This window comes from Poecilia reticulata, chromosome 4 (genome assembly GCF_904066995.2).
Source record: "Poecilia reticulata chromosome 4, P_reticulata-male-v2, whole genome shotgun sequence".
NCBI classification, from domain to species: Eukaryota; Metazoa; Chordata; class Actinopteri; order Cyprinodontiformes; family Poeciliidae; genus Poecilia; species Poecilia reticulata.
Genome location: NC_088833.1, coordinates 6809025 through 6836194, shown reverse-complemented (window position 1 = coordinate 6836194; position 27170 = coordinate 6809025). Strand labels below are relative to the sequence as shown.

General features: G+C 38.8%; 1 protein-coding gene across 1 annotated transcript in view; it reads left to right on the top strand.

The window, feature by feature from the left end:
- pde4ba (phosphodiesterase 4B, cAMP-specific a) overlaps nt 1-27170 on the top strand; it is a 163917-nt gene that overhangs the window by 8408 nt on the left and 128339 nt on the right. The window contains exons 2-3 of the mRNA XM_008415176.3: nt 1425-1520; nt 19179-19417. Of these exons, the coding sequence (XP_008413398.1) occupies nt 1479-1520; nt 19179-19417 (281 nt within the window). The 5' untranslated portion in view covers nt 1425-1478. The remainder of the gene's footprint in view (nt 1-1424; nt 1521-19178; nt 19418-27170) is intronic.

Here is a 27170-nt window from a genome sequence, read left to right as displayed (position 1 = left end):
AGGAACAAACCTTTTGTTCCAAACCTTTTTGTTTCTCAAAAGGTTTGTGACAAACTTGGAAGTATGTCTTTGGTCACTACCTTGTTGCTGGACAGTAGGGGCCTAACAGGAGACAGCAGATTTCTTTAAATTGTCTTTTTTTTAATGTAAAGTCTCATCAGACCAAAGGACAGACATTCAGAACACATCAATATGTTTCAAATGCTCACGGGCAAACTTTAATTGGATTTTGATGGGGTTTTTTTTCTTGGTCGAAGAAGAAAAAACAACACATCTGTCTTGACGCATCCAGTCCAGAAGAGGCCAGCCTAGCAACAATCTTATTGACAGACATTATAAGCACTTCCAGGTTGCACCAACAACTCCTTTCTTTGGCGCTGAAGACTCTGAGACACTTCATGAGAAACACTCAGACTGACAGATATACTGCTCAGTAATAAATCTAAGGAAGAAGCTTCTATAGAAAGAGCATAAGGTTTGTTGAAAGTGTTAATTTTTAATCCAACAGAAAATGAAGAGACCACAAAGTTTAAAAATATTTTGATCAGTTGAACTGATCCAAGCTGATCAAGAAAAACATGTTAGATAATTTAATGCTGACTTCTTTCATAACTTTACCAGACAGCATTTTTACTAGTTTTAGTAGCAAACTCTTCTTATCCTTGGTTCTTCTAGCACTCACCAGTTTAAAACCTCTTTCTTAAATCTTTCCATTTAGCCCCCAACCTCATCTGTGTTTCATTTAATCCTCTTTTGTACTCATTATAACACTCTGCCTCTCCGCTACCAAACCCCTCCTCCTCCAATTATCCATGTGCTTACAAAATCACCCTTGTCATAATTTCCGTTTATCTGTCCCGTTCTACGTGTTTCGAGCACTGCTGGGCTGTAACACGCTTCTCTTCATATACTGGAAACAAAAGACAAAAATAGACCATCCTGGATCACAGGAGGAAGCATCTAACATCTTTTTAACCACTTTCTGAATTATCTTAACTGAGAGACTCGGCTACGAAGGAGTCAATCTTATCTGCTGCTTTGAATTATTAACCTGCTCTAACTTAAACTGTGCTGAACAATTAGGGAGACTCAGGATTGCCAATTTTTATATTGGCTGTAAAAAAGATGAAAAAATGTGCTGTCATTTCTTTTTAATTTGAGAAAAGCCTTATACTAGAATTATATTTGAAAGGCTGTAAAATGTTACTGTCATTTATTAGAACTGCTATTTTTTTGGATGAGCCTTTATAATTATCAAAAAATAAATGATCATGTATTTATCTGAATAGCATTATTAAATAAGTTGTAATAATAGGAAAACATAAACTATGAATTTACACATCAAACTTCCTTCTGCATACATACTTTTATGTTACAGAATGTGCTGTACTCTGTATTTGTAATACAGCTTTTTTATTTTCTAGGTTTTCATGTGAAGCTTCTGCGGTTGGACTGCAGGGGGCGTTACTCGAGGAAAGATGAGGAAAAGCAGGAGTGTTCTTACAGTGTCTCCCAACAATGTAAGTCATCATGCTCCCAAAATATCTCCATTACATAACCAAATGTTTGGAAGATTTACTACTTCCAAATGATTGAAAGTGATATGTTTTTGCAACATAAAGAAAAATAATTGTCATTACAGTGCCATTAAGAATGGCAGGATACAGACTCAGGCTCATGAATGCTTTTGATCTCACTGTTTTCTGTGTTTCTGCTGTTTGTCAGTCAAAATATGTTTGGACAGTTCTTTTTCTTTGAATATTTTTTTTCTCTGTACATCAGAGATCTCATCTAGAAAGATGGCGTTACACTTCCTTCCTGCCTTTAAACCGTGATGGACAGGGGTCAGACAAGATCTGGAAGAGGTTTTTATTTTATGTCTGATTTTTGTTTAAAGTGAAGGCTTCTGCACACATCCACTCATAAATTCACATAAGAAAATAGAAATGTGTAAACTGGGTCATTGTGCATTAGTAAGAATTTAAATTGAAAAGAGTTGGATAAAAAAAGACAGGTTTATCATACTAAATAACATTATCAAAAAGGTCATTTATTTCAGTATTTCATTTAAAAACTGAAATGCATATAGATTCAATATATACAAAGTGATTTCTGTCAATTTTAATGACCAGGGCTTACAGCCAGTAAAAACCCAAAATTATTTTTAAATTAAATTGACATATTTATTAGGACATGTAAAGGTATTGGCTCTAAACCGATTTTTTAAAGCTGGGCAAAGGGCAAAAAAAGTTATTTTTATTTTTTATTTATTTTGATAATTAGGGTTGCAGACCCTTAACCACTGTCTTGGTTATGCTCTCATTTACTAATCTATGCAGAGCTCAATAGAAGCAATAAGTTGTACATTATTGCCTTTAGCCATATAGCTTTTCTTGACTTTCCTTATTTCTGTTTGAGCAAACAAGCATGGTGTTCTACTGCAGGAGATGCTCAAGTGCAACTACAGGCAGTGTTTTGAAATCAAAACTTTTTAAGATTTTAGAATACACAATCGTTGTTCTAAAATGTTGAAATGATTGAAAGTGATATGTTTTTGCAACATAAAGAAAAATAATTGTTTTTTTTCTGAAACACTTGTTCTGTGCTTCAGTCTTGTGTATGTCAGTCATCTTTTACTCTGATTGCTGTTAAAGACACTATGTGGACTACTTCATTTTTGCAGTTTGGAATGACTCATTTTGTACCAAAACAAAAATGTCATAAAGTTTCAGAAACTAAGTATTCAGGTTACTGCAAGTTATTGTTTATCACACAACAATTTGAACTCATTATAAAATGGATAGGGCACAGTGCAACTAATCTATAACCAGTTTATTCCCATCCACTCTGCCATGAGTGGGAGTTGGTTTTTTGGCTTTAGACATGTCTAAAGGTGTGGGAGTGTGTTACTCATCCTTTCTATTTTTCCAAACTTCCAGTGTGTCTTGGTCAGCTGTCTTAGTCCTGTTGCCTCTCGGTGTCATCATGCCCACCAATCCCATTTTTCATCTTTATGTTCTGTTGTTGAGGGTGTGTTATTGATTTGACATTACTAAAAATACATTCGAGGCTATGACTTAATTAAAGGTTTGAACCACTTGGCAAAAAGTAAAGGTATAAAATGAGGTGTAACTCTTTTTTTTAGTCTTAGATCCATGCAATTATTACCATAGCCCTTAGTCTAAATATGTAGATTTTTATAATTTTCCATTCATCTATTTTAAAAGTAAATCCAGGTTTATTTTGGGAAGAATGGATTATAGTTTCCCCATTTGCTTAGCAATTTACTGACCTTAATAGCAGATTTATTCAGTGATGGACTGTCCTGACCTTGTTGTAGAAACCCCTGGAAGAAGTCTGTTTAAAAAGAACAAACAAAAACGTGTCACTGTATTTAGATTTAGTTATATTCAATCACGTCTCCATGTCTAAAGTCTGCTTTTTCACTTTGATAAATACAGTTAGCTGTTTTCTGAGTCATTAAAGTTAAGCATGTTGTAGTAGGAGATCCTTAATGGATATAAGATGCATTGTCAGGGATTTATTTTAGCTTGTGGTGCTAAACGAGGATTAGCTGTAAGTGGTGTAACTATGAGCTAAGAAGCCAGGGAGGGTTTGTTTTAATGATTTGTCCCATCATGAAGCTGGTCTGTGTAAATGATTATAAGAAGTAATAAGGATTTGGCATGCAGAGTGAAAGAGTTTGAGTGCAGCGTCGTAATATGTCTGTGCTATTGAAGTGTGTTATGCTGAGGAATGGATGTATTATATCAGAGCTAATGGCCTTTTCCCCATGCAAGGCACAGCTGAGCACCTCTGATCTAATTGCTCTGGCTGTGTATGTGTGCATGGATGTGCTCCAGGGTTTCCTGAGTGAAAACACTTCAGCTCAGACCAACATTTGTGACTTTGCATATTTATCTTGTAGTGTTTCCAACAAAGTTCAACAGCACACACCTCCAAGTCCTCTAATCTTTATATCAAGCATTGGCTTCTTAAAATATGTTCCTTGTTGCTTTATAAGTTCTGAACATATGCATTTGCCGTGTCCTTCAAAAACTATTCATATCTTCTATCAGAGGAGTGGTGTTATTTAGTTACAGTATATTGTTCTGTCCAATGAAGCTCCTTTCAGATTGTATGGGAGATCTGGAAAACGCATTGTGTGGCGAAGAAAAGGTCAGCAGTACGAGTCTTGAGTCACACTGAGAGTGAAGCAATTTGAAACCATTCATGCCCCTAGCCCAAAAAGAGTGGGGCTGTTCACAGTTGTCCCTAAAAACACACACGCACAACCATGTGACAAGGTTGAAGTGATAAAGTGGCTTATGGATTTAAACACTACACTACGCTACAGGTCATGCTCCCTTTGAGAGCCCACAGAGGCTTTGCACAAATATTTCACAATAAAAGCCTTTTAATTTTATAAAATGTTTATTTACAAACTTCTGTATGCCATAAAAATGCACAGAAGCAATATCATCATTAATAAATAACACTTTTTGTCTGTCTTAAAATTTTTTGTTCAGAACTGTATTTTGTATTTAACTGTCTGTCACATAATTCGTGGAAATTACAAAGACTACTATTTCATGTGAATCGCTGCATAATCCAATACTTGGATTAGCTTTACTGAGCATCAGTCAGAACTAGCTTTAAACGTTTTTTTTAAACGGTTACATCTCAAGTCATACATATATTCATTACTTTTTTTACTCGCTCTAACAGAATGGAAAATTTCCATCAGTTTCCAAAGATTCTTTGGAAAGTAGGACCTGTGCATAAATCCAACCACCGTTTTACTGCGTTTTAAGAAGTGTATGCTTAAAACATTTATTAAAACACTATATTTCTGAAATACATGTTATGTAACAGTAATATAATGATACATTTCATAATGTACAGGATTTAAAAAAATATATTAAAACAGGCAAAACGATCGTTGTATTAAAACAAGGGAGAACTGATTCTGATTGATTAGTGCATCCCCTCCTTTTTCATAATATTTTTTTCATTTAAATTATGAACTTAAACCTCTTTAAAAGTTGATTTTAAATTGACCATCAACCAAAAAAAAAAAAAGAAGAAAACTTTGTATTATATAAACTCATGTACAACCTTTTATTTGTATGCCATGTCCCAAATATTTCTATCTGGCTTCCTGGAAACTTTAATGCGAGTCTCTGGGAAACTAACAATTTTTTCTGTGTAAATTTATGCATAATCTCTTTCTAAAATGTTTTTTCATAAATATGGGACTGCTTTTTATTGTTTCCCTACTGGACTCTTTCAAACTAATGTCTTGTAACACCCCCCCTCAATACACAGTTTGTTTTAGCTTGTTTCCTCATTTCATAGCTTTCTTTCTCTCTCCTGGCCTTGCTGTTGAGCTTGTATGCAGAGGTAACGTGGGTCAAACTGAACAGCTGTTCATTCTCCAATTAAAGTTCTCGAAAACTTATATTTTGTCTGCAGCAGCAGCAGCACTTCACCTCTTTCTCTGTTTGTTCTCGCTGCCTTCGCTGCTGTGACCTGTTCTCGCACCACTCAGTCTTTATAATTGCTTCCATCTCCACTGTTTCAATGGTGCCCTGATTATACACAGATATTCATTCTCCTTTTCTCTTTTTTGTCTGGTGAGGAGGAAGGATGCTTGTTACCACAGCAACAGTAACTCCTGGGATTACACAAACCGTGACCACTTGCACTTTGTCTGTCTGTCTATCGCCTGGCATTAGGAACTCACACCTTGTCACTTCTAATGTCCTTCTGTGGTATAGATTGTTGAAAGTGTACATACCATACTTTAGCTCTAAAGTTTCACTCATCAGGGAAAAACGGACCTTGTATAAGAGACAAATGCAGAGTGAAATAAGCAACACCTGATGAATCACAGATTCAGAGCTCGGGTCAAGAGGTGAACTGTTAGTCGTGGACTCGGGCCAGGAAACCGCTGAAAACAAACCTGTGTGTGTGTGAGAGAGAATCAACCTTGAACACATCATCTGCCCTCAGAAACATGGCAGAAGCACTATCATGGTGAGGGAATGCCCTTTCTTTTCTTTAATAAGTAAGATAATCTATGGAAGATGATTAGAACCATTGGGAAAAAATAATCTGTCTATAACCTCAGAATTTGTGCTTTTGATCTCAGTTGATTATCTGACTTTAATCAATGGCCCCAATTCTCTTCCGTACTACTCAGAGAGGGTGCAAGATGGATGGAGCTAAAAGTAATAGAGGAAAATACCTGAGACTGAGGTGGAGACTGATGATATGAAAATATCTGAAAGAGTTTAATGGGTTGTTAGGTGTTAAGACAGCATCTTTGGTAATTCTTAAAAACTAGATCTCGATGCGGTTCCCTACATGTTCCTTCTTATCTCTCCAATGAGCTGCAGCTTAATTAACATGCATACAATCAGTTTAAATTTACCTTCAGCAAATTCTAACCCAATATGCTTTTGTCTTCACTCCTGCCACAATAGAAATTTATCTCACATCGTGCATTTTGCTGTTCAGAGCGAGGATTAGAAATGTATTCTGTCTCCTTCTAAAGACTGAGATCAGTCTATTTTACAGCAATAAAGAAAAGATGATGATGAAAGAAAGAAAAGAGGGCGTCATAATTCACCAAAGAGCTTTTTTAATATCCTGCTCCTCTGTCACAGAATATTTCATCACTATGAGCAGCTTATAAATTTAGGCAAATAGAGTTAATACTCCTGAAATGATGTTTAATTCAAAGATAGCAACACAGTCGCTGTCCAAAAACACAGAAAGCATTTATTAAACATGGAGTGATTTCAAATGTAAATGGCTCGTTTTACTCTTTGACAAATTAAAACACAAGTCATGTCAAAAAGGGCAACGCTGCAAACTGCAGTGCATCAAGCAGAATATATTCACACTGCGAGTCAAGCTACTGAAAACCCTGAAGTCAAATATAAACCATGTGTTCATGTTTGTGTTTTCTGCACAGGTGGGCGTTTGTTCTCACACGCGCAGGCAGGAAACGCACAGAAGTGTGTGCATATTGCTGGGAAATATTCTTTAAATTAATTCTATTTCATCCACTCTGTTTCACCTGGTCTCCATCTTCACACACTCTCTCCTTTATTCAACCTTTCTCCACAATCTTTCCTCTCATGCCCTCTTCCCTGCTGTTGCCTCCCTTCTGTCTTTCACTCTGCTCAGTTTTACCTTTTCACTTTTAATCAGTTATCACCTGTCTTCTGTTTCTGCTTTCATCCTTACACTTCCTCCCATGTAAATAAAGGGAAAAGGTTGTTTTTGCAGATCATATCCCTATGGTAATCTATCCTTTGCTGCTTTATTTCCTGAGTCAAAATGGCAGCAGTGCAAAGTGTTTAAGTTGGGTGAAAAATCAGAAGAAAGTGAGATTTTTTTCTTTTGTTGTGATGCACTCTTGAGCTTGAGATAAAATAATCAGCATTTCATAAGTGTTTGAAATTTTGCTTGAAAGTGAATTTGTTTGAAAGTGAACTGAAATTTTGCTTTGGAATAAGAAGTGGTGCCCTCAGAAATTATGGGGGTGGCCAGGACAGGCTAGTAAAAATATTTCTTTTTCTTTTTTTATACATTTTTGGACTAGAATGTTACTTCGGGGGGAAATAGGACTTTGATGGCTTTCTTTCAACAATTGCTTTCCTCTTGACTTTTTTTTTTTTTTACAATTAAGGCCATATTAGAGTGCTAAAAAAAGAATCCGATTAAGTGATTTTCTTACCTGAGCTGAAGCTCTTCAGCCCTTCTTGCAGTGCCATGGGTGAAGAGTTGTAATTTCTATTTCAATAAAAATTGAAATAGAAATTAGTGGGTGATCTTACCATGGAGTACTAGTTTACTCTTTTGTTAAAGTGCATTTTTGGATAAAAAAAAAACCAGGCAACTCCCAAGTTTAACTCCCACAACAAGCTGACAGCCTGGTAAACCACAACCCTCTAAAAAACCTGTAGACTTGCTTGCAGGTTTATGCTAAGCAGCTGCATTACTATAATTTTCATTCATATAAAGTACAATGTGGACTTGTAAGATAACATCATGCCTTTTGCTGCACTGCTTCCTGAATGCAACATAGATGATTTTCACCTGTGCTATCTGTTTGTTTTTCTTCTGTAGCATATAGTCATAAATCAAATGACAGGTAAAATGTCACGAAAGGTTAGTGAACAAACGACTGGCTCTTCTGTTTTTGACATTTGCAAACAAATGTGAGAAATATGTTTTCTAGAACTTTACAAATGTCTCGTGTTGGAAGTGCTGTGAAGTTTTATCTTTGTCTCCAGCTTAAAGGCGTAAAGCATCAAATGGCATGAGTCCAGGTTGCAGAAGCAGGGAAATGTTTACATGTTCATATAGTAGAGAGTGGACATTGATTTTGCCTCTACAAATGAGACTGAGCAGGTCTGTGTCGGCTAATCCTTTTTGTGTTGCTGCCAATGGATTTTTTTATTTTTTTTGCCTATTCTGATTCTGCTTAAGTATTAACATGACACTTCCCAAATTTGGGGTCAAGAGTCTCGTGTGTGCTTGACCCAATTCCCCGAACTGCAAAAGAAAAAACAAAATTACTAATGTTATTCACATTGTTATTCACTGTGAACTATTTTTCAAAAGGTTCTTTAAAAAGTAACCTTTTGATTGTAATACTTGCTTAATTGTCTCATACTGTGAAGATTACATTGAGAACCTTAAATCATTAAAAAGCTGGTCATACCTTTTAATTCTGACTCACCAGACCACTTGAATTGCTTCACACTCTCATTTCACACATCCGTCTGTCTTGTGCGTCATTCACTCAATCAAATCACCTGCTTCCTCCCAGTTTGTGAAGGATGGAAAAATAAAATACAAATTCTGCACTTCTTACAAAGAGAAAAGGATATGAGTCATTCATTTATTCAACTTTGTCTGCAGCCAGTGTTATTAAACATTTCTGTTTCCTTTGGGAGATCATGATTCAGGTTTAAAGAAAATATGAGATTCAATGTGACTTTTAAAATAAAGCCAGTGAAGTATTGACATGGAGCCAGCAGGTCTATTCAGCATCACTGTTTGAGGCCAGTAGCAGGGCTGTGATCTGGTTATGTACTGTGCTCAGAGTGTTTTATATGAATTTGTCCTTCACTTTGCTCGTTGTAGCTTCCAGCCTACACATCTCTCTCCTTTCTGCCCTACAGTGCTATTCCCATGTTCTCTATCTTTTCATGTTCAATATATTGATCGTCATATTCTCGTCTTTAGTAATAACTTATGAGCTCTATAGGCTAATATTTTTCTTTAGCACCCGAAGGCACCTACTTTGTTCCGTTTCCTCTCAATCTTGGCTTTGTTTCCCGTATTAAAGATGGCACCGCAGTGTAGCCTGTTCAAGGGTCGTAAATCAGTTTTACTGCTTTGAATTTCATTACATAATGCTGCTGCCTTTTGATGGCTGCCATTTATGGGTTGCCATGCTGATTTGTGTTCCTGCCATATGTGCCTTCTAGGAACAAAGTCAAAATGTTTTTTTTGGTTTTAATTATTACATTACTTGGCTGAAAATCAAATGTACACAGTTTTTGGAAATCGATTTTTGAGGAAACGCATTAAAAAGGTGATCTAGTTTATGTGTTAGCAGAAGTGAGGTTCCTAAATAGAACACTTAGTGCACATATAAAAGTGCATAAAAAACTGAAGGGATCAGTCATCAAATTAATTTATCAGTGATGCATAGGGTCAGCAGACAGTCAGTGACACCAAATGTTACTGTATAAGAAATTTGGTGTCCAAAGTGCTGTATTTAAGTGTATTGATGGAAAGTTGAGTGGAAGGAAAAAGTGTAATTTAAAAAGTGTAGGTTAAGCTTAAAAGGATTATGTAGATTACGTAGTAAGTTATAACACAGATACATATGCTGGATATTCTGTTTTCAGCCACTCCTGAACTAGAGAACTGTCTCTCTTAGGCTAAAGAAAAAATGGACTAGACTATTATTTAGTGTTCCAATGTCCTATTTTAAATAAAAAGTAAATGTTGCATCTAATTAGGAAATTTAGGTACAGGTTACAGGAACAAGAGTGGACAGACGCAAAACCCAAGCTGGTCTAGGGTGAAGTTTCCACAGTCAGTGATGGTTTAAAGAGACATGCCAGTGCTGCTGTTGGTCCACTGCATGTTATATAATCCAGTCAGTAGAGCCTTCTACCAGGATATTTTAGAACAGATCCCTATGCTGATTTAATTTTTCAGCAGAATTTGGCATTTCCAATACTGACAAAAGTACAAATATCTTATTTTAACTATAGTGACAGTGTGTTTAAAGACCTAAACTCCATGGTGTATTGCTAGGAGGAATTTGAGACACCAGATCCAACAAAGCAGGTGAGCAGAAAATTGCTTTGAAACCAACTTGGGCTTTCTCAATACATCAGCAGAGAATCCATGCCATGCTGCACTGATGCAGTAATTTTTCCTCAAGGAGTCCCAATCCAGCAGCGTGTGCATATACAATACAACACATGGAAATACCATTTGGAAGGCCCACATTTATGTATATTATTATTTTTTTTTAAATTGACCCTATGTAAAAATCTATTGTTTGAGAAACTAAACTTTTGATTCTCTCTAAGCCACAATAATGATTGCTTATAGAAATAAATGCTTGTCTTTAGCAAATATAATATGAGTAAGTTTTTAAATATTTAATTGCTCTCTTCTTTTAGTTTTACTACTGCAGAAAAGGCTTAACGCTTAAATTTGTTCCCTTACCTTACTGGTATCAAATGATAACCCACAAGATGAATAGTTTTTAGTGAAAATGTCAGCTTTGAGGAAGCCCTACAGGGGAAAAAATAGCCAACACCCACATACCTAAATGTAGTCTCTATGACAGCAGGCAGTGTGTTGTTGCTTAGCTTTAAAATGGAAACAAGCCACAAGTAGTAAGAAGAAGGCAGTCCTCCAAGCAGATCAGTCGTAGGTGTATTTACTAGAAAGGATACTTACTATTTTCAACCCAGTAAATCTTATGCAAAATTAAGGCACAATGTTTTAGTAGTTAATGTTTTCCTGGCACCACCAGGACAGGCCAGAGTGAGTCTGGCAGAGGACTGCAAGCAGATAAATATGAATGTTATTTCTGTATTTACTGTTTGACAGACAAATGTTGTTAATAAGTGATGGACTAAATGAAAATGGCGACAAGAGATGAAGGTTTTCTCAGTCCTCTGAATGTTTCCTTGACTAGATATTTTAAATATCTGAGGTTTTAAGATGAGAGGCAGGAGATGTTGGCTTTTATTTATTTTTATAAGGAGAATGAAGGTTTTTTAAAATCTACTGAAGGATACAACTGTGTGAAAGAAGTTCACAGCCTGTACTATTTTGAAATAATGAGATTAATAATGATATTATTTATTTATTTATTTATTTATTTATTTTTACCAGAGTGGCGGAAATGGGCTTCCATACAAACCAGAACTCTTGGACATTTTAAACATATTTTTTAGGGCTTCTATTCAGTTCCCTTTTGAGATTTAGTTGAATTGTTTTTCATCATGCGTCTTCTGACTTTGTTAATTAAAAACTTTGGAGACTACCAGCCAGAGACAGGGAGGTCATCCAATCACAAAGAACTCATCACAAATAATATGCCAAAAAAAGCTCGTCAGCAACTATAAGCTGGACTCCTGTCAACAATATTTTTTTTATTGATTATTGTGAACAGTTTGAATATTTTAGAAAACGTAAAATATATATTCAAACTTCAGCTTAAAAAAACAAAAACAAAAAACTGCATTTATTTCTTCAATACATATTACATAAGTGTTATTTTCAACATATTGTTGATTTTTTCTTGATCTGCAGCTCAGTGAACAACGTGGTAGAAGATACCAATAACCTGGTCAATAAAGAGCACAAAAATACATGAGATGAATAAAAGGCCTCAAGTTATCAAATAAATATTAGAAAAATATAAAACAATGGACATATGTGTACCTTTAATGGTACACATATGTGGCTGTAGGGATTAATATAAATTTGCTTTTATGATGCTCCTGGCAGAAATCAGAAGCAATAGAAGAAAGTACTGCTTGTTTTGTTGTTTTAACTCTTTGATATTTCACCTTTGTCCTTTGTATAAAGACTGTTTTTGGTTTTTGAGTGGGTTTAAGACAAGGCCTTGTCTTAGGACAAGGGTTAGTTAGTGCATTTACATAAACGTATGCAATGTTTCATGATAACGAACCGAACTGGCCCAAACAAAGGTCAAAATGAGAAATAATCGAAACTGGGCATAATATCAAATATTCAGTCAGCAAATTATCTGACGTTTGGGAGAGTTTATGATTGCTTATGATTGCTTATCTCTAATTTATCAAAACACTTTACTCCCAGAATAAAAATAAAATAAGTGTGTAAGCATTGATGAAAGGTTGACTTGCCCCAGAGTCAAGTCAACCATTGTGCTGTACAGATAGTACAACTCTGAAAGTAACTATGTGTTCTTTCTTTGAAAAATATGGAATGAAAGGAGGGCACCACCATTAGATGAAAACCAACTTTTTTCTAGGCTTTCTAGTCAAACAGAAAAACACTTCATTCTATTTCTGGGGGTGGAAGTTTGCACTTTTTGTGCTGCAGAATACAGAAAAAGAGAAGATCTTTTTGGTAAACTAGATCGGTGGAAATGACAGGAAGGTGACAGGATGATATGTTAAAAAAAATCTACATTCTAAACTTAAAATGGTTTCCCAGATAAATTTTGCTTTTCTGAACCTTTAATTTGTAATGATAATGTTTCAGACAGCACTCATTAATTTACCTTTGTGTCCAAACAGCCAATACATTAAGCATTAGAATGTCACAGTTTAAGGTTTTATTAGCATTTTTCCCAGAACTGCTTTTTAAAGACACCTTTTGAACTGCAGCTCTACATTAAACCTGAGTAAATCTGTTTAGATGACAGCATTGTGTCAGTCCAAATTAAACTCTATATAGAGTGAGCATAACTTTTTATTTTAGGTCTAAAATGTGAAGTTTGATACTAAATTGTAACGAGTATGCAAAATCAGCCAGAACCCAAAACGCAGCCAAGACCAGAGATCAGATCAAAAAGTTTATTACTAAATAAAGGGAAGGGGGTGGGTTCCACAGGGAGTGGTCACACTGGTGAGTGAGGAAGTGGGGGACCAGCGGGGTCGGGGAGCCAGCTTGGAGGGGGTAGGGTGAAAGGGCAGAGGGGGCCGCAGGGACTCGGGGATGAACTAGATGACAGGGACAAAATCCACAAACCAGAGGCTAGTCGTTAACACAGTCCAGGGTCATGCACGGGGGTTTCTCAGGCAAGGTAATCCAATAGACGGCAACCAGGAGGCAGGGTCAGGACCAGGCAGGGTTCAGCAACAGGAGGGCACAATCTTCAGAGCAGAGGGAAAAGGCAAAATCAGTGGTCAAAAACAGGCAGGATCAGAAAACCAGTAGACTACTTGGAACATGGACAAGGCTTGAAAGCTGTGACAGTGGCAACAGACGATCTCGCACTGAGCTGGTGACGAGCAGCTGTTTAAATAGGGAGCAGCACAGAGCAGGTGAGGGTAATGAGTAATCAGCCCACTGAAGGTGGAGCTGAAGGGCTGAAATCATGACATCACCTCCCCCTCAAGGGGCGGCTCTTGACGCCCCTCTGGGCTGGTCCGGATGCTGGCGGTGGAACTTGCAGACAAGGTCCTTGTCCAGGACCAGGCGAGAAGGAACCCAGGACCTCTCCTCAGGACCATAACCCTTCCAGTCCACAAGATATTGGATGCCACGGCCCCAACGTCGGGAACGCAGTAACCGCCTCACAGTAAAGGCAGGGGCCCCATCAATGAGTCGGGGGGGTGGAGGGGGTCTGGCTGGAGGGCACAACCTGGATGACATCAGTGGTTTGATCTTGGAGACATGGAAGGTGGGGTGTACCCGTAATGAAGGCGGTAGTTTGAGACGTACCGCTACTGGGTTAACAATCTTAGTAACAGGAAATGGGCCCACAAAACGGGGTGCCAACTTGCGGTTCTCTACCTTGATGGGCAGATCCTTTGTAGATAACCACACCCTCTGACCGACCAGGTATCTCGGGGCTTGGGATCTGTGGCGATTGGCATTCCTGGCATAAACCGCAGAAGTCTTGCAGAGAGTAGCTCTGGCCCTTCTCCAAACTCTGAGACAGCGACGTGCTGATAAATGGGCAGCAGGGACCTGGGTGGCTCCCTCCTGAACAGAGAAAATGGGCGGCTGATAGCCATAAACGACATGAAATGGTGACAGACCTGTGGAGCTCGATGGTAATCCATTAATGGCATATTCAACCCAAGGTAAGTTCTGGGACCAGCGACTAGGAGCGTCCATGCAAAGGATGCGCAACTTGGACTCTACTTCCTGATTTATCCTCTCTGTCTGGCCATCCGTCTGAGGGTGAAAACCTGAAGAAAGACTGACCTCAATGCCGAGAAGGGTGCAAAACTCACTCCAAAAACGGGAAATGAATTGTGGTCCTCTATCAGATACAATGTTGCGGGGAATGCCATGAAGTCTGAACACCTCTCGAGCCATCACACTAGCGAGATCAGGTGCTGAAGGTAACTTGTGTAAAGGAATGAGGTGGGTCATCTTGGAGAACCTGTCAACCACAGTGAGGAGTACCGTGTTACCTTGAGAGGGAGGCAGGCCGGTGACAAAATCCATAGAGATGTGGGACCATGGTCGATGAGGAATCGGCAGAGGCCTCAGAAGACCAGCTGGGGGGCGTCTGGAGGGCTTAACTCTGGAACAGGTGACACATGCTAAAACAAACTCTCGTGTGTCCTTTCTCAGAGTGGGCCACCAGAATCCTGACTGGACCACAGCCAGAGTCTTTGTAATACCTGGATGACAGAAAAGTTTAGAGCCATGACAGAATTGAAGGACTTTAGGTACCATCTCTTCAGGAACAAACAGAAGACCCTCAGGACATTGAGCTGGAGGTGGTTGTTTTCGATGACTCCTCCTGAGCAAGGTCTCTATTCTGGTTAGAGCTAACCTGGTCTTGGAGGGAAGGATGTAGTCATGGTCAACAGAATCAGAAGAGCAGACAGAGGACAGATGAAGTCTTGAAAGGGCATCTGGTTTGACATTCTTGCTGCCAGGTCGGTAGGCCAGAGTGAAGTCAAATCTGCTAAAAAACAGTGCCCATCTAGCCTGTCGTGGGTTCAGTCTCCTGGCTGACTTGAGGTATTCCAAGTTCTTATGGTCTGTCCACACAGTAAAAGGAAGTGCCGACCCCTCCAGCCAGTGCCTCCATTCTTCCAATGCTAGTTTAATAGCTAACAACTCTCTGTCTCCTACGTCGTAGTTTCTCTCGGAGGCAGAGAGCCGGCGAGAAAAAAAGGCACAAGGATGTAGCCTGGCATCATCTGCAAACCGTTGCGACAGGACGGCTCCAACCCCAGTATCTGAAGCATCAACCTCCACAACAAAAGGGTTAGACGGATCAGGAAAACGCAGAATGGGAGCTGAAGTGAAAAGACTTTTCAGCTTACCAAAAACATGTTCTGCCTCTGAAGACCACTGGAACTGAGTCTTGGTGGAAGTGAGTTGATGAAGAGGGGCAGCCACTGAACTATAACCCTTGATAAAACGGCGATAAAAATTGGCAAATCCAAGAAACCGTTGAAGTTCCTTCCGACTGGATGGTTTGGGCCACTCCAAGACGGCTGCCACCTTTGATGGATCCATGGTAATCCTGCCAGGAGCAATGATAAAACCCAAGAAGGATACAGATGGCTGATGAAAAGCACATTTCTCCGCCTTCACAAATAGATTATTCTGGAGGAGCCTAAGAAGAACCTCACGAACATGCTTGATGTGGGTGGGGAGATCCTTGGAAAAAATCAAAATGTCATCGAGGTATACAAAAACAAATCTGTTTAACATATCCCTTAAGACATCGTTAACCAATGCCTGGAAAACGGCTGGGGCATTGGTGAGCCCAAAGGGCATGACCAGATATTCATAGTGCCCTGAAGGGGTGTTAAAAGCCGTCTTCCACTCATCTCCCTCCCTTATACGGACCAGATGGTAGGCATTGCGCAGATCCAGCTTAGTAAACACAGTACTTCCTTGAAGGAGCTCAAAGGCAGAAGTCATGAGAGGTAGAGGGTACCTGTTCTTGACAGTAATTTCGTTAAGACCTCGATAATCGATGCAGGGCCTAAGAGATCCATCCTTCTTGCCCACAAAAAAGAATCCTGCACCTGCTGGAGAGGAAGACTTTCTTATAAGACCTGCTTTGAGGGCATCGGAAAGGTATTTCTCCATAGCCTCTCTTTCAGGACCAGAAATGGAATACAATCTGCCCCTGGGTGGGGTGGTTCCAGGGCGGAGGTCAATGGCACAGTCGTACTCTCTATGGGGAGGCAGAGAAGTGGCCTTTGATTTGTTAAACACCTCACACAGATCATGGTAAACCTTAGGGACTTTAGACAAATCTGGATAGTCATGGTTGACCTCACGGGGGAAGCCATGATGGGGGCTTCCTTTAAACAAGAAGTGGAGCAAGATGAACCCCAAGACTGAACCTCACCCGTGAGCCAATTGATGACTGGACTGTGCTTGATTAGCCATGGGCGTCCCAGAATCACGGGGATCTCAGGAGACCTGGTCAGCAGAAACGTGATCCTGTCGTGGTGATTTCCTGAAATCAGTACAGACACAGGCTTAGTGCAGTGGGTTATTTGATCAATCAGATGCCCATCAATAGCAAAAATCTCACGTGGTTTATCTAGAGGTTCCAACTCCAAGGCGAGCGCATGTGCTAGGCTAACATCAATAAAGTCAGCATCAGCCCCAGAATCAATGAAAACAGGAACCTCCCTGCCTTCAGGAGAGTCAGAAAATCTGATGGTGCACTGGTTGTGTGGAGGGTTCTGAGATCTGAGGATAGGGCTCAGCAAAGACCCCCGGGCTTTACTGAGCCTGTCCTTTTGACGGACAGCAAAGAGCGCGATGGTTTCTCTCTCCACAGTAGAAACACAGGTGATTTCTGAACCTCCTCTCCCTCTCTTCAGCAGAGAGCCTGGTCCTACCCAACTGCATGGGCTCCTCAGTGCCAGCAGGGGGAGTTGTGGAGACCTGTGGCATGCTGCAGGGACTGACCTGGACAGTTGAAACCCTTCTTTGATAATTAGCTGAAGACCTCTCCCTCTTACGTTCACGAAGACGTTGATCAATCCGTGTGGCAAGCCTTTCTAAGGCCTCAAGGGTCCTCGGAGGGTCACGGGCAGCAATCTCATCCTTAATCTCATCTGACAGGCCCTGGTAAAAAACGTCAAACAGGGCTTCATTATTCCAAAGGCAACTGGACTTCAAGGCATGGAAATTGATTATGTAGTCAGTAACAGGTCGAGAGCCCTGTTTGAGAGAAAACAGTCTCCTGGCAGCCTCCCTCTCAGGACGGACTGGATCAAAAACCCTCTTCATTTCTTCAGAAAAATCAAAAAATGAGTCACAGCTGTCGGCATCATTCTCCCATTCAGAAGTTCCCCACTGTTTTGCCTTACCAGATAGTAGAGAGATGGTGTAGGCCACCTTGGCCCGCTCAGAAGGGAAGGCAGAGGGCTGGAGTTCAAAAAGCAGAGAACACTGAGTTAAAAAAGGTCGGCACTGTTCGGGATCCCCATCAAAACGCTCTGGGGGGGGATCTTAGGTTCATTGTTAGCGTTAGCTGAGGGAGTGACAGCTAGAGGACGTGGTGGTGTAATGGAGGGCCTAGCTTGAGTTTGGGAATCTTTTAGAGATGAAAGTCCCTGTAAAAGCTCCTGGACATTTCTTTCTAGGCCAGTAATGGCATTCTCCACACTAGAACACCAAACCGGATTAGGCTGTGGGTTCATACTGGCGAGATCGTACTGTAACGAGTATGCAAAATCAGCCAGAACCCAAAACGCAGCCAAGACCAGAGATCAGATCAAAAAGTTTATTACTAAATAAAGGGAAGGGGTGGGTTCCACAGGGAGTGGTCACACTGGTGAGTGAGGAAGTGGGGGACCAGCGGGGTCGGGGAGCCAGCTTGGAGGGGGTAGGGTGAAAGGGCAGAGGGGGCCGCAGGGACTCGGGGATGAACTAGATGACAGGGACAAAATCCACAAACCAGAGGCTAGTCGTTAACACAGTCCAGGGTCATGCACGGGGGTTTCTCAGGCAAGGTAATCCAATAGACGGCAACCAGGAGGCAGGGTCAGGACCAGGCAGGGTTCAGCAACAGGAGGGCACAATCTTCAGAGCAGAGGGAAAAGGCAAAATCAGTGGTCAAAAACAGGCAGGATCAGAAAACCAGTAGACTACTTGGAACATGGACAAGGCTTGAAAGCTGTGACAGTGGCAACAGACGATCTCGCACTGAGCTGGTGACGAGCAGCTGTTTAAATAGGGAGCAGCACAGAGCAGGTGAGGGTAATGAGTAATCAGCCCACTGAAGGTGGAGCTGAAGGGCTGAAATCATGACACTAAATTTTAGAGAAACTTCCTAAAGGTTCTGATTTACATAACCATACACATTTATTTTTTAACCGGAACCTGTTCCTCATTTTTACTTTCTAACATTCATTGTGACCTTTCAAACTAAATATAAATCTGTGTGCAGAGTTGAGTGAAAAAAAACACGGTTATTTATAGTCTGCGATCAGTGTCCTACAGAGCACATACGCAAACAAAGTGAATTAAATTGTTGGAAAAAAGGAAAGAGTTGAAGCTTTATATGTTGCGTGGTTCAGAAGTCTATCTTTAAAAAAATTATCTAAATAGAGTAATGATTTCATTTAACTAATATAGTTTTTAAATAACTTAAAACATGTAATTATATTATTTAAATTATATTAAATTGGTATCTTTACACAAATTTGAAGTAATATGACAAACCACTGTTCTGGCTTTTCTTTAATCTATGATTGCAAAGAGTAGGTGTTTTTATAGATGAAGCTTTAACTTGTGTTAGTCAGCAGCAAGCCTACATCGCCACCTAGTGGGTAAATGGGTAGCATTTAATTTCTGTTATACAGACTTTGAGAACACAAACATTTTGCCTACATTACTGTGTTATAAGCCTCCTTCTCCATTCACTTCCTGCATTTTATTTCTGTTTTCTTTTTTCTTCACAGGACTGCAGAGAGCCTCGGGACTGCTGCCTCAGTGAGTCTTTCACTTCTCCCTCCTGTACGCTCGGCGTTGACCTGCGTCGGGGCGGACGTCGATTCTCTGGCAACCTGCAGCTGCCCCCCTTGTCCTGGCGTCAGGGGGAGAGATCGAGAACACCAGACGAAGAGATCATGACGAGGCCGACGTCTCTGCCGTTTGGGGTTCCTCCCAGAATAGACATCACACCTGTGGACCCAGAATGGTTAGTAAACTGATGTTGCACAGAAACAAGCCGTTCCCCGCTGTTTTCAAATTCACTGCTAACTCAATCTGCTGCTGCTTTTCTGTCAGAAATGCCAGTAACCTTCTTGGTTGTTAAAATATTGGAGTTTCACAGTTACTATCAGCATCCAGGAAAATACAATATACTTTTTCAGTATAGAAGGGGGAAGAAATAGTAAAACTCTTTATATATTTACAGACATATTGTCCAACTAAGTAGCAATGCATGAGGTTGCAGCTGAATATGTTAGTATTAATTATCAATAGACAGACAACCCTCTGTAAGGTTTATATATATATATATATATATATATATATATATATATATATATATATATATATATATATATATATATATATATATATATATATATATATATATATATATTTATGTGTGAAGCACATTTCAGCAACAAGGCAGCTCAAAGTGCATTACATCATGAAAACATAAAGTAACAACACTGCAGCTTTGCAGACACACCTTCTCATCTCATTTCATTTCATTTCAGGTGATGTCTTTGTTAGCTTATCTCAAGCCACTCTGTAACTAATTTAGCAACAGTGCTAGTATTGGTGTGCAGTTAAAATACACATTTTTGTCCAACTGTTAACTTCCTGGCTGATGTCTTAATATTTCTACATAATTCTTTTGCAAACAGTGGAAAAAAAGCTTGTAGATCTTTTTATACAGTGTGTGCCAATATTTGATTTTGATCTGTATGTTTTGCACAGTGCAATATTTCTTGCAAAGCATTGTGTTAAGCTAAAAACTAATTGTATAGGAACGTACTGAGTTTTGACAGATGATGAATCTCTTTACGTGAAGGTGCCTTTGGGTTGAGGAAATGATCTAGTATGTAAAGGTCATTGGTGGATGACCTTAGAAACATTTAGTCATATTATTTGCAATTAACTCACATTTTTTGACTTTCTTCACAATGTCCCCAACCCATTGGACATTATGCAATGCCCTTTGAAAGATAAAGAATATATTATTATTATTATTATTATTATTATTATTATTATTATTATTATTATTATTATTATTATTATTATTATTATTATTATCTCAGTCACTGAATTACATGTCTAGACTGTCTAAGTATATTTTTGCCATCCACTGTGTGAATGTGTAACACATAAAATCTAGCTTTCAAACGGATATTGTATCAATATAGAACTTTTTCACCTGCATTGATGAGGTGATGATGACTGGGAATCATTATCCGGAACTCAGTGAACCTGAATGTGTGTTAAGTGATTGCAGCTGCAGTCAACTTGTGCTTTTCTAGAAGTGTTTAGATAAAAAAAAGAAGACTTTCTCTCTTCCTTCCACTCTTGCTTTAAAAATTCCAGTTTGCTCTGGCAAGGAGAAAATAGTAAGTCTTTATGGGAAGCAAGTTCCAAATGGTTTTTTTATTATTATTATTATTATTATTATTATTATTATTATTATTATTATTATTATTATTATTATTATTATTATTATTATTATTATTATTATTATAATACAGATATGAATCAGATATGAATCTGTGTGCGTCTGACCTTAGTAAACATGGAAGTATGTTTGAGACATAATATGTGGGATTTTTTTTAGTCTGGATCATTCAGTCCTTTTTATTTTTAAGATAGTTTTAGCATTAATGGCCTTTAATGAGCAGTGACTTGACAGGAAAAAGGGTGGAGAGTTCAGGGGAAGACGTGCTTCAAATGGCTTGATACCAGGAATCGAACCAGTTGATGCTATGTCGGGAATGTGCTGATTTTATACAATGTGGGCTCCACAAATAATCAGCTGCCTCTTTAATTGTCATTACTAGGTAATTTTTCCTGTGCAATTTTACCTCACTTCATTCCTAATTCACAACAGTGTAAGTAATCAAAACATCCTTAAATTTAACTTGTTGAACCTGTGAAAAAATGAGACAAATAATCATAAAATGAAAAAATTAGGAGTGTTTCTGTACCGATTGTCCAAAGAACTGCAGTATCTCTTGTAACCAGTAGAGTGCAGTGTGACAATGCACACACAAACTAAAGTCAGTTTGAAGTTAAGAGGTTAGAAAGACGTATGAATAATCATGGATTATTAATTCCTAAACCAGTTAGTTTTTGTTGTTTTGATGTCCTAATGGTTGGTTTATTAAAGTCATATGTTTCAAATAAGGATATGAAATAATTCTTCTTTTGCTAGTCCTTCTTGTCAGTATAGTTGTTTTCACATATAGTTATGTTTTTTCTTTCATTTTAACTCATCTAAAAATTATTTTAAGTTATGTCACCATTCATTTTTCTTTCTCTGTTAACAGTGAGTTAATTGGTCTGAGTATGAACTGCTCTGACAGCGACAGACTTAATAGCAGGTGAGGCGCATGTTAGTGGTTTGGTAAACCTGTTGTGCAAATGCAGATGTCTCTTTTGTGTGTGCTTTGCTCCCTGCCCACCTGTCTATTTTTAGGCCGTTAAAACCTAATGTAACATGTGATTGTACCTGTGTGTACAGAGCACCACAGGACTTGGTGGTTCAAGAGCCACCTCACAAAGTCCCATTAAGGCATCGCTGCAGCAAAATGTAGTGGTTAACAGAATTTGTCTCAGGACTCGCATGTAAAATGACTCTGTCCACTTTGTGAAGTCCTTGAGCTGCTAGATGTTAGCATTTTATGCATATTCTACTGCGTTTTCAGGCAGAGCACCCTCCTGTCCCTCAGCTGGATTTCTCCTTGCTCACTTTATTGAACTGGCTTTGTCGATGTTTAGGTTTGGGAGGAGGGAGCAAGAAGTTATTTTGGGTTTCAATTATTTTCCTGCTGATTTACACATTTGTTTCCGAGCTAAAATCAATTGCCGGATCTGTGTGTGACTTTGCGTATTTGTGCCTCTTAGAGATAAGCTTGTATTTGTATGGAGGGTGCAGAGATGTTGGACCTTAAGGGTGAATAGAAATATAAACACAACAGCAGAAAAAGACGGTACTGCCTGCAAGACATAGACTGTCATAATGTCTCCTCTGCTGGATATAGTCATATTCAATAAATTAGAATATGCGTTCCAGTAGGTATTAAACACACTTTTCATTAAGCCCACATTTCTGCACAGTTTTTAATTGCTCTAATATCGCCTATATGTCATGTTTCCATTAGCTCTAAGTGGAAAATCATCAACATTAACAGCAATAAAAGCTTAAGTTTATCAGCCTCTGAGTTATTAATACACAAAATGTGTTTCAATTAGTGAATTGAGTTACTGGAGTACATAAACTTTTCAATCATATAAAAATGTATTGACGATTGCTGAATATCTAGCATATGACTAGATATCCTTTGTTATATCCATCCCTCCATTTTCTTGACACCCTTGTTCCTCTGTGGGGTCGGGAGAGTTGCTGGTATCCATCTCCAGCTAACGTCCCGGGCGAGAGGCAGGGTACACCCTGGACAGGTCGCCAGTCTGTCGCAGGGCACCTTTGTTATATTAAAAATGCATAAATTGTTCACTTGAGGTTGAGTCAGAAATGTTGGTAGCTTCCATTTTTGCCCCTTAAATGAGAAAATGTTAATTCTGAATTGCGTTTAGAAACATTAAACACTTAAATGATAAATCTAATTTCCTTTGAATGTAGAGAAAGCATAAGTAGTTATAATGGCCGCGCCATGTGTTACTGCTCAACACATTTAAATACTACCTTTCTTTGCACTGCTGTCATCTGTCATGTTTTCAGCACTGGTTGATTATGTGTGATGATGATGACCAGCTAAGCGATGCTCCAGTGTAGCTCATCACTGCTTACAGACTTGTGGAGCATCGTATTTGAAAGTTAATATTTCATGCCATTAGAAACCACTTTTTTTGTTATTGTTTCGGTTTTCCTCCTGATTGGAACAGAAATGGTCATATGCTTTATAGTTTTAAATGGATGTTTCACCTTGGCATGGCCATACAAATTTAACAATGTCAGAACTTTAAAATAGGTGGATTTCCACCTCTATTACAACACAGTGAGGTATTTATTGTATTGCAAGCAACAGATAGAATGTGGTTTTTCATTTAGCATGTACAGGTAAAGTTAAAAGTTAGAATATCTTGACATTTCTTTAACATCTTTATGTTTCATTTCCGTTTGTTATGTTTGCATCTCCTATCAATTATAATTTTTTGCCTGCAGTTTTTGACCATTAAATAGTAGTACTTTTCTCTTCTGTTGAGAAAGCCGCAAACATCACTCAGATGTTTCTGGGCAGCCAGTTGCAAAGCTCGGATGAAGAAAAGGAGCGATTTTTAATTTTTTTCTTATGTTTTTTTATTTTAGGATAAACATGCTTTAAATATATTTGTAATAGGACAACATGCTTCATTTTTGTAGTGATTTAGACCCCTGCTAAACCAGCTGAGGACTAGCCTATGCTCTCTGGAAAAATCTGAAAAACCTAATTCCTTTGTGAGAGCAATCATGATGCTAGAGCACTTTAAATACAAGGAGCATGTGGGTTCCTTAGACATCCTGTCACATGTGTCGCATGTGAATCACATCTGCACTAGCATTCTCCTTATCCCCAACCCAACAAAACCTATTTTGTGCCTTTTCCCCCCATAGTGTTTTTAGTAATCAGCATGGATAAATGTTGCCTTTTCAAATGTTCTTGCAAACTGTATTTAAATCTAGAAATGCATGATTTTTCCCCCCCGTTCCAAATCAGTGACCCAGGTCAGATAATGACTTTGGTCTCTGTGTTCTGTCAGTGTTTTTGAGCAGTGCCCTCCATTTCTCTGGTGTTCCGGACAGCTTTCGCGTGGGTGTCAGTAAACCACACGTCCAACAGGAGGATGGTGCTTCTTACACTTTTCCTTTTAGCAAGCACAGAGACAAAGGCAGAAGAAATACGCACATTGGTCGCTTGCATTGTTGTGAATCTTCAGTCAAATATTCGCTGCTCTGAGGTGTGTGGAACAAGTGCGACTGTGAGGAGGGTAATCGGGCTAATGCAAACTTTAGAGAAACACAGCCAGTAAAAATAGATTTTGTACTTTAGCGTGTTTATTTGGTTGTTGAACTCTTCTGGTATTTTTTTTTGTGAAGATTTTCTCTTTTAATTGTTGTTGATGCGAAATAAACCTGATACTTCAGTCTGTTGAGAAATGAGCCGACAGTTTTTAGTGTCTGCAAATACTCGGAAATCTAGGACAGCAAGCATCACATTTTCCTTTTTTTAACCTGTACAGATTTTAACGTCTCTTTCAAACCAGAATGCTCTTTGTTATAATACTGTTGGAAAATTCCCTGCATCTTTTTTTAAACCTGCGTCCTCATTGCTATAAGTTGCCTGCTTTTGTGTGTTTTTTCCCCCCCAAATTAGATTTCTAAAACAGCCCAGGCCCGGTAATCTAGGCCACAATGCAGACTTGAGTTCTGTTATCTAAGAGAGATGGAGTGTGACAGGGGCAATAAGGTGTAGCGAGTTTTATGTAACCGGAGATTCGACATTAAGGGCTCTTATCTTAGCACCTAAATTCATTCCTTGTTCTCCCTGTTACCTCCATGTGACCCAAACACTCAACGTGACAACCAAGATCTTCTTTCTTTCCAACACACACTTAAGTCCTAAGGATGGTCTTGCCACCTAGCTCAGGTTTCATTGTAGAAGGCTGGGAAATAAGGGAGCATGGTTTTCTTTCTTACTCTAACACCAAGGAACCTGACAGCTGTTAACTCTGTATACTGGTGAGGCAATTATGTTATATTCTTGTTTTCAAAATAAAAGAGTATTGTTGCGTTAGCATATAAATTTATCAGTGCAATGTTTGCCATCAACCAGTCAAACAAAAGCTTTCATGCTGCCAATAATGACAGAATGGCAGTAAAAACGTGACATCAGCAAACTGCAATTGGAGCAACCGCAGTTTACACCAAGGCACACGTCAGCAAAGCAGAAGCGCTGCGGCTATTTTTGTATTTCATTCAATTAAATATTTAGAACAAATGACTAAAGCCTGGTGGAAAAAATCTTGTCACCATTTCTCACATACCAAGGAGATTTATTAAACTGGTTTATGTCTAAAAGTAGGGGGAAGAGCAGAGATGATCTGCGACTTTGAAAGAGGCACAGACTGTGTAGGACTATTTCAGAGACTGTTGGTCTGCTGATAACAACTCGTTACAAGCAGAATGCCATCTCTTAATGGACAAAAAGATGAACCTTGAAGCAGATTAGCTACAGCGTCAGAAGACCAGACCGGGTGCCGATCTGCGCTGCTTTGAACAGGAAACTTAGAATATAATTCACAAAGACTCACCAAAAGTGGGTATAAAGACTGGAAAAATGCTTCCTGGTTCAGAGAATCTTGATTTCATCGGTGACATTTTGGTAATTAACTTGAATTAGTTCAGCCTGAAGTGTTGATGCTTTTCCAAAACTGGTGGTGTCATTTATTGTGTGTGTTTTTGCAGACTTTGGGTCCCTTGGCACCGACTGATCATTTTTGTTCCAAACTACCTGAATATTGTTGCCCAACATGCCCATACCTCTGTAATCATAGAGTGCTTATTTTCTGATAGCTATTCCCAGCAGGATAATGGACACATTTACAAAGCACAGATTATTTCTAACTGGCTTCTGGAACCTGACGAGGTCACTGTGATCCCCACAGTCACCACATCTTAACGCAATAGAGGACCTTAGTGATGTATCCAAGCATTGCATCTTGGATACACAACCATCAAATCTGCAGAAACATGTGATGCTGTGCTGTCAAGATGGACATAAATATTTAAGAAATATTTACAATACGTTGTTGAATCATTGTCATGAAGAACTAAGGCAGTTCCAAAGGCAAAAATACCTACTAAAATACAGTGTACTATATTCAATTATTTAAAAAGAAATGTTCACATATTCAACTCTTATTGTTTTTTGTATCTTTGGTGAAGAAAGTGAGTTAGCTGCACTGAAGTGTTTTGGCAAGAATAGACTACTAATAATGTTATTTGTTCAGAAGTGGATAGTAAAGGTTACATTTAATCTAGTAACTTTGGGGGAAAATGTACTTACAGGAGTATATTTACTGCACTGCATTTTTTACTTTTAAGTAATTCTGTGAAATACTGCTACTTTTGAGTAGATGAGTTTGCATAAAAAAAAACAAACTTCAGAGATTGGAGTCATTAAATTCTTAGGTTTCTGGAGAGTATGAATATATGCAAATCTGAGCACCAGCACTCAGCATTTCTACCTATTATTTGACATCATTTTTGTTTATTTTGTATTAGTAATAAATATTTTATTTGAAAGGTCACATAAACATTTGTGTTTACATTAAATTAAAAGCCTGTTTGATGTGCCTTCCCACCCCACACACATAAAATAAGTATTGCCCCACCATCTAAATTTCTCTGGAACAGGTTGATGTATTTGGTTTGTGTCAAGCATGTCCTGTCCTGATTCCAGAGGTCCTGGTCTGTGTCTAAATTCTCCAGACTTAGTTTTTTTTAAGAGAGAGACCAAAGTGTCCTCCTTGTGAAAACTAGGCTTACATTCCCCCTTAATCTTTTTTGCTAATTGTTATCCAATACGTTCCTGTGAGTTACTTTATACTTCACGTTCTACTGGAGGAAATATTTTTGAAAGGGTCAACTTTCTGAGTTCCAAAGATTCAGTGATTCTTACAGGAGCTGTTTCACATTGTGGTGATTTAATCTATTTCCTGTGATCACCATTTATATTCTGTGATTCTTC